Source organism: Saimiri boliviensis, chromosome 11 (genome assembly GCF_048565385.1).
Source record: "Saimiri boliviensis isolate mSaiBol1 chromosome 11, mSaiBol1.pri, whole genome shotgun sequence".
Taxonomy (NCBI): domain Eukaryota; kingdom Metazoa; phylum Chordata; class Mammalia; order Primates; family Cebidae; genus Saimiri; species Saimiri boliviensis.
The window spans coordinates 59,702,037-59,715,064 of record NC_133459.1 but is presented as its reverse complement, the minus strand read 5'-3'; the positions used below and the strand labels follow the sequence as shown (position 1 = coordinate 59,715,064).

Genomic DNA, 13,028 nt, shown 5'->3' with positions numbered 1-13,028 from the left:
ACTAAGCCAGGTGGGGCGGAGTAAGAACAGCTACCTGAGTAGACTTTTCTGAAAGGAGAGCCAAGGATGCTGGAAGCCATCTTGAATTCTGGTAAAAACAATGAATCTTTGGTATTCCATAATTCTTACACTAGGCATCTTTCTCTTTTCCTCAAATGCAATTTTATGGATGAATATGAATAGACTGCAACTCATTATGCTGTGAGTTAAGGAGGTCTGCCCTGGTTCAACCCAGCGTGGGTCATTTTAGCAAATGTGCTTAGTCATCTAGGATGAAGAAGCTCTCAACCTGTACTCCTGGGGAAGTGCCCGTGATAATAATTTCTAGAACTACAGTTTTAAGGCAAGACACATATTAGATACTCTTCCGATTTACTGACTAAATGATAATATATACAGATTACATTATGCTCTTCAAGGAATCTCCACAAATACTGTTTTATTGTTGTTTCTGTCAAAGAATACAAGATTGGGAAGAAAGGGTCATTCATTAGTAGTATTGAATTAAAGTGTCATTCATTAGTGGTACTGAATACAGTACAACCCATTGTACTGATGAGGACATTAAAAAACCCAGAAGGTGAGTAGGAAGGAAAAGAAGCAGCCTACCCAGCTCTCCTGGTGGTTGGGGTACTGTTCTCAGTTCTTACTAACTTGCCACACCGTGAATCTTTCCTGTGCTTGGGATGGCCCTCCATTTATCTAAGCATCTTTTAAGATTTGACTTCAATGTTATTTATACTTTGAAGTCTCTCTCTCTCTTTTTTTGACACAGTGTCATGCTCTGTTGCCCAGGCTAGAATGCAGTGGCGCCATCTTGGCTTACTACAGTCTCCGCCTCCCAGGTTCAAGGAAGTCTCCTGCCTCAGCCTTGTGAAGGTAGCTGGGATTTTCAGGCATGTGCCACCACGCCCAGCTAATTTTTTTTTGTTTTTTTGTTTTTTTGTATTTTTAGTAGAGATGGGGTTTCACCATGTTGGCCAGACTGGTCTCAAACTCCTGACCTCAAGTGATCTGTCTGTCTTGGCCTCCCAAAGTGCTGGGATTGGAGGGGTGAGCCACCACACCTGGCCTGAAGTTGCTTTATTTGATACAAGGTGATAAGTAATAGCACATTCCACATGGGTTCTTTTCTTTTCTTTTCTTTTTTCTTTTCTTTTTTTTTTTGAGACATAATCTGCTGTGTCACGCAGGCTGAAGTGCAGTGGCTCATGGAACCTCTGACTCCTGGACTCAAGTAATCCTCCCACCGCAACCTCCTGAGTAGCTGGGACTACAGGTACTTGCCACCATGCCTGGATAATTTTTGTATTTTTTTCTAGACAGGCTCTTGCCATGTGGCCCAGGCTGGTGTTGAATTCCTGAGCTCAAGTGATCTGCCTGCTCTAGCCTCAGAAAGTGCTAGGATTACAGGAGTGAGCTACAGCGCCCGGCCCATCATCTTGTACTTGTTTATTTCCTTGTGCCTCTCTTCTGCAGTAGATCACACGCTCTGCGAGGACAGGAACCACTGGTCCCAGTGTCTGTACAGGCACTCAGCAAATCCTTGTTTAAAGAGTGCATGAACCTCCATGGTCCCCTCAACACTGAGTACCGGCAGAAACTTTTAACATTCAGTTAGCATGTAGAATATGTTAACCTCACCACAGAAAGATGAGAAACAACACATGCCTCCTCTCCTTGAAGCCATAAATATTCTGACTAAAAGGGCTTCATAGCTCTGATCCCCTAGTACAGTTTATATGCTCAATGAATGTTAACTATGAGAATAATGCCTTAATACTATTTAATAAGCCTCATTCTGGAACCTTATAATCTAATTCTGATTCAGGTTTTCAAATTATACAGAGACAGTAAGCCACTCTGATTATACCACACATACACAAAAATGAAATAATAAGGGATCTTGGGAAAGTTCTACCAATGATCACAAGATGTTTAAAGGTGAAGCAAGTAGGTTTCATAATTATAAAGAAGTTGCTTCCCGTGGTAGTCAAAATTCTTACTTGCTTCAATGCAATTTCTATGTGTGCCCTGGACAGCCCTCTCACCTGCCATATTCCCCTGAGATGCACACAGAGCATATTCATAAAGGGATTCAGATTTGTGGGACTAACACTGAGATTAATGCAAGAAATATCAGTTTCCCCAGGCGTATGTCAAAGGAGACAAGAGATCATAACTTTCTAGGATGTTTTATGAGACCAGCTGGTGGATCATAGACCTACCTAAAAGAAAATCTGATAAAGGAAGGCAAACGTGGTTACAATTATTCATACTCCTACTGTGGGAGTTTCATAAACAAAATAATAAATATTTTTATCTTGCAATAAGATCAAGTTAAGTGATTTGCTGACATTCTCTTGAGGTTTAAGCCTTGTTTTTAATGTGAAATACAAATCATATTTCTTGTGGACACATTTTAATAATAAACTTAAAAGCATATGAGACAAAAATAATGAAAACACTGCAATGAAAACCAGACAAACTATCTACCACTTCAAAAGGAGCGAATGAAGACCGCTCGTCAACACCCTGATGCAAACAACCTCAACACAAAATGCCACATATTGAAATCATGTTTTATGGAAAGAGAATCAACAGGGATGAGAGAATGAAAAAAAGCTACTACTTGAAAACAGGTAATTGACCACATGGAAATATACGCATACACACTCTCTCTCTCTCTCTCACACACACACACACATACACACACACACACACACATACACACACCCCTTGTAGAACAGATCTGATTTTGGTTCAATTCAATTTATTTCTCATCTCTCTGCAAAAATCTCACTGGCAAACAAACAGGTTTGGTTCCTTTTTGCCTTAGGAAAGGACAACACATTTGATGCCAAATGGCTTTGGTTTCTAAAATTCCAAGGCTGCCTCTAAGAATAAGAAATTGAACATCCACTGCCTCAGGAGCGTTGAAGGGGAGTCCTCACTGTCTCTCATTTTGCTACTTGGGTCCAAAGGCCACGACAGAAGCAAAACCAAGGTGGAGCAGCTCACCTCTAGGTCCTGTAATGACAGGTCGGTGATGCTGTGTGAATGCCGTTCCCAGGGAGGAGGTCTGCGAAGGGGAGGGGCTGCTGAAACCAGACTTCTCCGACTTCTTCAGTGTGGTTGGAGATGGCATTCCTGGGAAGAAGGATCAACTGGTAAGTACACTTTAATTCATGCAACAATGGTTTGTGCAACCTAAAAGATAACACTGAAAGAATTAAAAACAAACCAAAAAAGGAATCCACCTCTGAAGGCAAAAGATGCTTTAACGGCTTTGCGTTACTTGTCACAGCAACAAAGAGGTGACAGAATAGTTCCCTGATAAGTCGGTCTGTATTTCATTTCATTTTAGTCTACTTAATCACAGTCCCTTTTGGGTTTATTGATCTTCTCTAATAATGCAGGGTTCAACTTTTCTAGTGTTTCCTAAAAGTTGTTGTTTGTGTCTGTGACCGATGGGACCCCCAGGAAGGAGACCATCTGTGCTCATGAAGACTTCACATGCAATCATTTCATCTTGTTGGTTACCTTGCTTTGACACCAAATTACTTTCTTCATATTTTAAATAATCTAGCTGTTTTAATGTAAGAATACCCTCAACAATGGCAACTTCGTTGTTCATTCAATGAACAGAAAAAAAAGCAAAAAGAAAAGTAAAACAATGTTAAATGCCCTACAATTGGGGACTGGTTAAATAAGTATGGTAAAACCAGTGTAAACAGTACAAGAGTAATGGCGTGGCAAAGCATTTCTAATATCATGTTAATTGAAAAGGGCAATTACAAAATAGGATGTTATGACGCTATTGAAAAGGGTATTTCTATGCACAGAGAAAGAACTGGAAGGCAACGCGCATCAACTATAACAGTAGTTCTCTCTCTGTGTTGAATTTGGGTGATTTTCATTGCCTTCATTTTGCTTATTTGTCTTTTCTATGATGAACATATATTGCTTTCATGTTAATACAATAAAAGCTTGTTTTTAAAAATAGTATTTTTACTATTGCATCTAAGATTTTCACAGCAGTTCCAGCATAGAAAATGCTTTGGGAAGAAAATAATGGAAGAACAGTGTCTTGTAATTACTGGATTTGTAATGTTCTCAGCAACCACGCTGACATACCCAACTGGAGGCATCCTAGCAATTTGGTAGGGTGCCAATTAAAACAACGAAAATTTGGATATAAAAATAAAAGAAGTGACTCCTAGTCTCTACATCAGGAGACAAATTTGGGCTCTCTTAAGGTTGTAGCACAAAACTGGTCTACACTGATGTGAAAAGAACCAAAATCCATTTTACTTATACATGCTTACATGTGCTGTGTTCTGCCCATGACCAGAGAACTATTTGGGTGAACTGGAAAAGTAAGTAATAAAAATCATAATGATATTAACATGTAACTGTTACTGAGTACCATGCACTGTGCCAAGCACTGTATAGGTATAAATCTGTCCAGAAATTTAGTTAGTTTGGCCTGTATCTGAATATGTCCTTGTTATTTCTGATCACAGATTTCCTTAATGCAATTCTACAACATGACCTTTGAGAGTAACTCAGATTTGATAAGGACAGAGTCCTTGTCTGCTTTGTTCTCCTCTATGTCCAAGACATTCAAGGGTCTAAAACATCCAAATGGTCTGAAAAGATATTTAAAGTACTTGTGCAGGTCTCAGCTTTATCTGTAGCTTACATCTAGATGCTTAAACATAGCAGAGCTTAGAGTTTTGACACCAATAAAGAAACAAATTGCAAATTGGTAAACACTTTTGCATAGTCAGATGTAACTACAATATGGAGTGGTGTGATTTCATACTAATTTGATAAATTTGAATCGGATCCTTTCTAGATCAATATCCATGTGATTTGAATTAAAACTGAAGTCACTAAGTCAAGTGACTTATTGTATTAGTTATATTTGTTGCTTGCTGAATCAGTAACCAGCCACACCATACCGAGCTTCTAATGTAGGATGCCCTGAGATTTCGGGTGAACATTCACTGCAAGTAACCTCACCTAAGGTATCATCATGTAATTACACTAAGGAGGAGATTTCAAATAAAAAAATTAAAGAAATAAAAAGCTACCAAAATGTAAACAAATCTCCCAGCTCATTTAAATCTTTCTCTGTAGACCAATTTATAGGCTGCCGACCATTCCACTGATCTAAATTTAGTCAAATGCCTGAACTCTGTGTCATAAAGCAGAAGCAGACCAGATAATAAAACAAAAAATCAAAACTTTAAAGATAGTAGATTTCTTTTCCCCCAGACAACGGAATCAGGATCTTAACTAATCTTATTGATGATAGTAAATGGTTGGACTCAAGAAAAAGTTATGATTTCTTTGAAAAATTCATGTTTTCTAATCTATGCCATTCTAAATATTGCAGAAATGTTGACATGATTGAAATCCACTATTTATGCTTCTAAAAGGAATTGTAAGTAAAATTTGGTCAATAACAGGTATCAAGAATGACAAAGTTAGTAAATGAGTTCAAAAACAGCAAAATTTAAATATTCTTTGCAAGGGTTAAAGAGGAAAGAAATACTGTTGGCATGCAGCAACAACCAGCCAAACTATGTATAATCTTCTAAATTTATCACAGTCAAGTAATATGAACCCTAAGGCTGTCATGAATCTCAAAATTACTTTGTGTTTTCAATTTTTAAAGACTCATATTGAGCATACTCCCTTATAATATACTTTAATATTTTCTCCACATGCATAATGTATGTTTGGGTTAATTTGCTTTGTATACTTAATTGACCAGATGAAATTCCAAAACGCTAGTAAACTGCTCTATGTTAAAAGCTAGAGAACATTACTCTTGGCTTTTATTTTTGAAATCAAATTTGGTTTTGTACATTACTTTAAAAATAAACTCCTTTAAAAAATCTCTTTTGCCAATTATTTATGCAAAACTGTTACAAAATTACTGTACATATTAATGACTGATTGGCTTTCTTTTAATGAATTAAAACTTTAATTTCAATGTATTTTCTAGCAGTACCAGATTTTTTTTTAAAAAGGATTACGGATGAAGGAATCCTATCCCTCTTCTAGAGCAAATGAAATGTTACTTCAAAGTTCTATACAGAAAAATAAAGCATTTTGTAGAATGAGAAGAAGAAATATAGCATAATGTTTTGTTTCAATGGGACATTTCATCCTTTTGATTGGTATAAAGAACCCAATGATAGTTAGCAGAATTGGAGATACATTTCAAAAAGGCCTTTGGCTTGTCACTGGTTTTCTCAACATCCAAAATTTTTGAATTTTGAATTTCCCTCTATTCCGAATTTCCCTCTACTCTGCCATTTTTCTAGGCTATGCAAGTCATTCCAAATTGTACTCAGTAGACAAGGGCAAACATATATGGGATTCTAGTCATGCAGTGGCTTTGATCTTTGGAGGCACTTGTAAGTGTAAAGTTCAACAAGAACACCTCGAAAATACAGGCCAAATGAAGTATTCACAAAGATCCCTTCAAGTTCATCATTAGTATCTGTGGTAGTCAGGCTGGGCTGGTGGCTCATGCCTATAATCCCAGCACTGTGGGAGGCTGAGGCAGGAGGATCGTTTCAGACCAGGGGTTCGAGAGTGGCCTGGGCAATATAGTGAGACTTTGTCTCCACAAAAAAATTATTTTTTCAAAGTCAGCTGAGTGTGGTGGTATATGCCTGCAGTCCCAGCTACTCAGGAGGCTGAGGTAGGAGGATCGTGTGAACCCAGGAGTTTGTGAGCTATATAGTACCACTGCACTCCAGCCTGGGCAACAGAGAGAGACCTTATCTCAAGAAAAAAATTGTGGTATTCAGAATTCTATAATGGTTTCCTAGTTCCCAGCCTTGTTTAATGATGCCTTATATAATCCCCTCCCCTACATGTGTGAGGTACTTGTGAATAGGATAAATTAAGATTCTTGTGAATAGGTTATATTATACCACAGAGGTGATCCTATTGATTAGGTTATGTTATATTGCAAAATAATTTTGCAGATATAATTAAGGTCCCCAATCAGGTGAGTTTGAGTTAAGGGAAAAAAAAAAAAAAAAATCGATGATCCTTGGTAGGCCTGCCCTAATCAGGTGAGCCCTGAAGAAAAGGAACTAGAAGTCTGAGAGAGATTCTTCTTCAGGCTTTGAAGAAGTCAGCTGCCATATTGTGAAAGGGCCTGTGACCATCACATGGCAAGGAACTGCAGGGGCCTCCAGGAGCTGAGTTAAGACCCCTTGCTGACAGTTAGCTTTCAGAAAGCAGGGACCTTAGTCCCAAATCCACAAGCAACTGAAATCTGCCAACAATCATGAGAACTTGTAACAGGCCCTTGAGCTCCAGAAGGAATGGAGTCTGAAGAACATTTTCACTGCAGCCTTGTATGACCCAAGCAGAGGATCCAGTTCAGCTGGCCCAGGCTCCTGACCCATGGAAACTGTGAGATAATGTTAATAATTCTGTGTTGTTTCAAGCTGCTAACTCTGTGAAAATCTGTTCTGCAGCAACGGAAAACACACATGATATTCAAATATAAGACTACTGCAATGCTAGCCATGTGTGCATTAAAGATGTTTATTGTACAATAATTACTCTCTACAATTCTGAACTTTTCCCTTACTTTCACCTAATCCATCCTAGTTGTGAAGTCTTCCACTAGCCTACACTCACCCAGAGAAAATGGTAAGATGTATTCTTAGAAAAGGAGCTAGAAAGTGGTAATTTCCAAGGACATAAACACTTTTGAAAATTTCTACTTCCCTTGATTCTTTCAAGAAACATCAATAACAAAATCAGATTGAATGATGTGAAAAAAAAAAAAAACCCAAAACAAATTCTGGGGATCTCCTCTAAGAGATTAAGGTTTGTTGTAGGTAATTTTTCTTTTTTTCCTTTCTTTTTTGAGGCAGAATTTTGCTCTTGTCGCCCAGGCTGGAGTGCAATGGCATGATCTCGGCTTGCTGCAACCTCTGCCTCCTGGGTTGAAGTGATTTGCCTGCCTCAGCCTCCTGAATTAGCTGGGATTACAGGTGCCCGCCACCACACCCAGCTAATTTTTTTTGTGTGTTTTTAGTTGAGATCCGGGGTTTCACCATGTTGGCCAGGCTTGTCTGGAACTCCTGACCTCAGGTGATCCACCTGTGTCAGCCTCCCAAAGTGCTGGGATTACAGGCATGAGCCACCATGCCCAGCCTGTTTTAGGCAATTTTTCACTGCAATTTGATATTACATAAAATAAAAAGAAGAAAGAGGGAAACAAATTATAATTAATTTCACCTCTCCCCTATCCCCAAGTTATAATATTTTTCAAATACTTTGACCAAGAATGCTATCGTGATAGTAGTAAGGAAACACTACAGGAATCATCAGGAAGTACAGTGCTGGTTTTTCTCTTAGGAATCGTCTTAAAGGGGATATTTTTGGGAGTAAAAGGAGCTGCAACATTAACAGGAATGGAAGAGAAGGGATCACCATTAACTATAATTATTCCAGTGACAACTGAACATGTTGGATTTTTCAAAAGGAAACTATAACTTGTCAGTGTTCATGCATACTTTGTTAGAGGACCTATCCAAAAATTCATTCTCCTGTGAAAATTATCCCTAGTAAGTGCTGCTCAAGACAGCAGGACCTTATCTTGTCTGTCGCAGGAGTTTGGGAGATCTAATTCAAGTTGTCAGAGAAGATTTAACCGGTATATGTTCCTTTCTTCAAAGTGACAAAGTCAAGAATAGAAAGTTTAGTTTCAATAATGTTCACTTACAGTCACAAACTGAGAGAAACTCTGAAAGCAAGCAACCTCAGCACTTTAGTTTTTAAATCCGATATAATAAGCAGGTTAGAGAGGACCCCAAAATGTTGCGAGTTTGATTGCTCATGACTTGGATAGTGTCCTGTTCACTGTCACATCTAATTCCCAACAACCTATTTTCATAACTATTATGACCAGAACAACTATTAGACCCAACTTAAAGGCTAAAAGGCAACTGGAAGCCTTCTTTCATCGAGTGGCCTCAAGAGAGCCAGGAGGCAGCTAGAGAGATTAAATCCATCCATATCAATCACTTTCAAAAACCAGGATGAAAATAACAAAAGCTACAAATTATGGAGTACCCACTATGTGCTATGTACTTATAGAGATCTCAAATCCTTACATTTTCTCTTTTCTTTTCTTTTCTTTTTTTTTTTTTGAGATGGAGTCTCAGTCTGTTACCCAGGCTGGAGTGCAGTGATGAACTCTCGGCTCACTGTAACCTCTCCCTCCCAGGGTCAAGTGATTCTCCTGTCTCAGCCTCCTGAGTAGCTGGGACTAGGCATGTGCCACCATGGCCAGCTAATTTTTGTATTTTTTAAAGTAGAGATGGAGTTTCACCATGTTGGCCAGGTCTCAAACTCCTGACCTCAGGTGATCCACCCATCTTGGCCTCCCAAAGTGCTGGGATTACAGGTGTTAGCCACTGCACCCGACCCCAAATTTTCATCTCAGATAGGTAGGTATTATTATCCTATCTACCAATAACTTAATGTTACAGAAATCAGATATGAAGTGATGTTAAGCAATTTGTCTAAGATCATACAGCTATTAGATGGTACTGCAGGTCCAGGTCTCTCTGGGTCTAAAGTGCAAACATTTCTTTAAAACTCTCACATAGTTTCCCTAGTATACTATAAAAACATTGTCCTATTTAAGTCAATAAAGTATATTTATAGTTGGAAGTTTTAAATTTGGTTATCCAAAGGAGGAAAAAAAAAATTAAAGGAAGGGTATATCAGATACAAAAGTGTATGCAAAAAACCCCACTCTGAAGTATACTAGGAATCATTTGTCTTATACATCAAAGTTTTTTTCTTGGCCTTAGTAGGGATCAGTTACGATTTTATCAAACACAGACTGAATGAATTATCAGCAATGTTAACACAGAACCTCCACAAAATAAATATCACATAGATTTAGAAGACGATAATGACCAGAGATGTTCACCTGCAAGGGTATATACACATTTTATATTTACAGTTGGCCTCTTGCCTATTCAACAAGGTGCTTCTTCAATAAAGCCTCCTGCAAACCATGTTACATCTCTATCCATAACAAGAAAGGAAAAAATTCTCCTCTTTAGACTTGTTGATAGTGTCCAAGCCTAGAGTATATATTACAATGCAGTAATAAACAGCTCACTTAACCAGAGGCTAGAGCACACACAATTATTTAGAATTCAGTACTTTGTAAAATCAAGGAAGGCCCCTGAGTGTCTCAAGTCAGCATCAAAACAGGCAACTAAGTTGAGGCATTTAACTCATAGGAGAATAAGTCTTTAAAGAAACTAAGAAGTGTTTCAAGGAGAAGGTTGCAATCAACTGAGTTGAATGTCATTGAGAGATCACGTATAATGAGAAAAAAGGGTCCGCTGGATTTGGCAACATGAATGTTTCTGACAGTCTTGAAAAGTGAGCTGTAGGAGAGTGAGGCACATAGAAGACAGGAAAGAACAATTTACAAAGTCAGCAGGAAGTGAAGAAACAGGGAAAATGGTATAGTCAACTCCCATGAAATGAGGGAAGAATCTGCAGAGGAGAGCAGAAAAATAGGGTAGGGGCTACAGGAAGAGGGAGGGAAGCAAGGGATAACTTTTTGAAGGTGAGAGTCCAGCATGCTTGTCTACTGATAGGAATGGTCCAGCAGACAGGCAGAAAGCCATGACTCAGAGGAGGGAGGGTGCCTGAGGGAGAAGAGTCCTTAAGAAGGTGAGAGGTTACAGTGAGTAAGTGGAGGAGCCAGAATTTGAACCCAGGAAACCAAAGCTCTTGCTTCTTTCAGTGTACCATGATACCAAGGTGCCTACTTCTGGGTGAGGGTGTAAAGGAGTACTACTTATTTATCTTATTGCTACAAACCCATCATGAGCTGATTTAAATCTGAACTATTAATGACACTTCAACGTTTTTCTTCTTGCAAACATTCCAAGTCTAAACGATGCTAACTGCTTTGTGACTCTTCTTTTTTACACTCAGGCATTCAGAGTCCCCTACTCCACCAGATCAAAGTGCAGGGAACAGACAGCCCAGTCATGTCTGTGACTAATGGTGCCAGCATAATTTTCAGCGACATTTCTCAAGCCCAGGATGAATGTTGAGTACCAGCACCAACTTTTGTAAGTCATCCACCATCAGACTTACACTCAGACACATCTCTTCCAGATGCAGAGCTATACTGCACTCTAGTAATTCCCCCATAGGCAGGAACAGGACCTTTCTAGAACCATTTACAGTATACTTTGTAATGAGATTGTCTCTTACCATGATGCCAAATAAAGGCTGTGATTGGACAGAAGAATCCCACAGTGAAGGGACCATTCTGTTGTGGTGAGCATATAACACATGCTGCGTGATAGTGAGGTCGTTGAAGACACTGCACGTTTGTTAGATTTGTGTCCTAATGGTAAAATCCATTAGGGTTCATTCTAATATAATTTTTTATGATTAGCACACTCAACAATAAAAAGGTAAAACAGTCTCAGACTATTTTGACTTTTAGCCTTTTTCAGTGAATAAAAATGTTTTAAAATCATTTTTATGATAGAGAGCATAAATGAAAGTTAATATAGCTTCTGAGGTTTATCCTTCTTACTCTATATGCAACCATTTAAAATGAGCTAAAAGGACCCCCAAAGAATTATCACATCATAAAGAAGTTCAGGTAATTTAAATGGCTTGGGGACACCAGTGATTTCTTCCATTTTTTAAAAAATGGGAGTACGGAGTAAAAATTATATGGATTATTCAGGGGGAAAGAAATGATGAGTTCTATAATATATTCCAAATGTTCATTTGTGAGTGAAAATTTACAACCAGAGAGAGTAAAGAATAGACACAAGGAAAATGTCATATAAAAATCTGGTTTCTGGGCCAAAAATAAAATCTCTTGACTAGTTGGGGGATTTCCTCTCCTTTCAAGGTAAACACAGACACCCCAGTGACAGGACTGAAATAAAAAAAAATTGTGTTACATGCTCCATATACTTACAAGAGGTTGGAGATTCCCTATCCATTCCATCTGCCCCCTAGCCATCCCATCCCCCCATGTGTTCACGGAAGGACTGATTTTGGCTCAACATAGCAATTATACGCATTCACAGAAGGACTGGGGATAAAGAAGACATTTCTGAGAAAACCAAATTATTTCTTTGCATAAACAATACACGTAGCATAAAATAGCATAATGTTTTATTCATTCTGCTTAGATATCCAGCTGAATAGTAAAAAACGCAATCATATGTATGTTTGGTTTATATCTGCCCTCCCCAATATGGGAGCTATTGGCCACATGTGGCTACTTAAATTTAAATTAATTAAAATGAAATGAATTAAAAAATCCAGTTGCTCAGCATAGTCACATTTCAAGGGCTCAGTAGCCACATGTGGCTGGCTCATGGTTAGAATATTGGATACTATAGACACAGAACATTTCCGTCATCGCAGAAAGTTCTATTGGACAGCTCTGGTCTATATGATAGGATACCAAATCCCTTTTTTGGTCATGCAGTACAACAGCAGGTAAACCTTATTTTGTATTTTTCAGCATGTTTAGTCTTTTTCTTAAGTTCCAAAAGGGAAACATATTCACCGTACAAATATAGAACTGTATAATGGGGAAAAAAATGAAAGCCTTTCCTGTACGTTTCCAACAAGCTGGAAGTAACCCAATGTTCAAACTTGGTAAACACCCTTATAAATACTTTCGTTGGCGTATAAAATTAGCCTTGATGATGTGAACTTTAGTATTTACTTAAATATACTCTCTTCTGTCAGTTAAAACATGATGGAGAGCTGGAGTTTAAGGGTCCTATGGATCAAATGTAACCTGAAGGAAAGGGACCGTCTGCGAGGCTCCATGTCTGGGACATGCCTGTGCTGGAGCTCCATCAGTCCCAGTGTTCCTGGGATTCAAGCAGAGCACCCGGCTAAAGTAAAAATTTGAAACTGATTGAAACATTGCATAGGGGAAAAAGAAGGAACATTTT

At 38.5% G+C, this 13,028-nt stretch overlaps 1 protein-coding gene across 4 annotated transcripts in view; it reads right to left on the bottom strand.

Annotated features, from left to right (window-relative positions):
* NFIA (nuclear factor I A) overlaps positions 1–13,028 on the bottom strand; it is a 388,188-nt gene that overhangs the window by 76,047 nt on the left and 299,113 nt on the right. For all 4 annotated transcript variants that reach the window (XM_074380913.1, XM_074380912.1, XM_039473584.2 and 1 more), the window contains exon 7: positions 3,022–3,150. In XM_074380913.1, the coding sequence (XP_074237014.1) occupies positions 3,022–3,150 (129 nt within the window). The remainder of the gene's footprint in view (positions 1–3,021; positions 3,151–13,028) is intronic.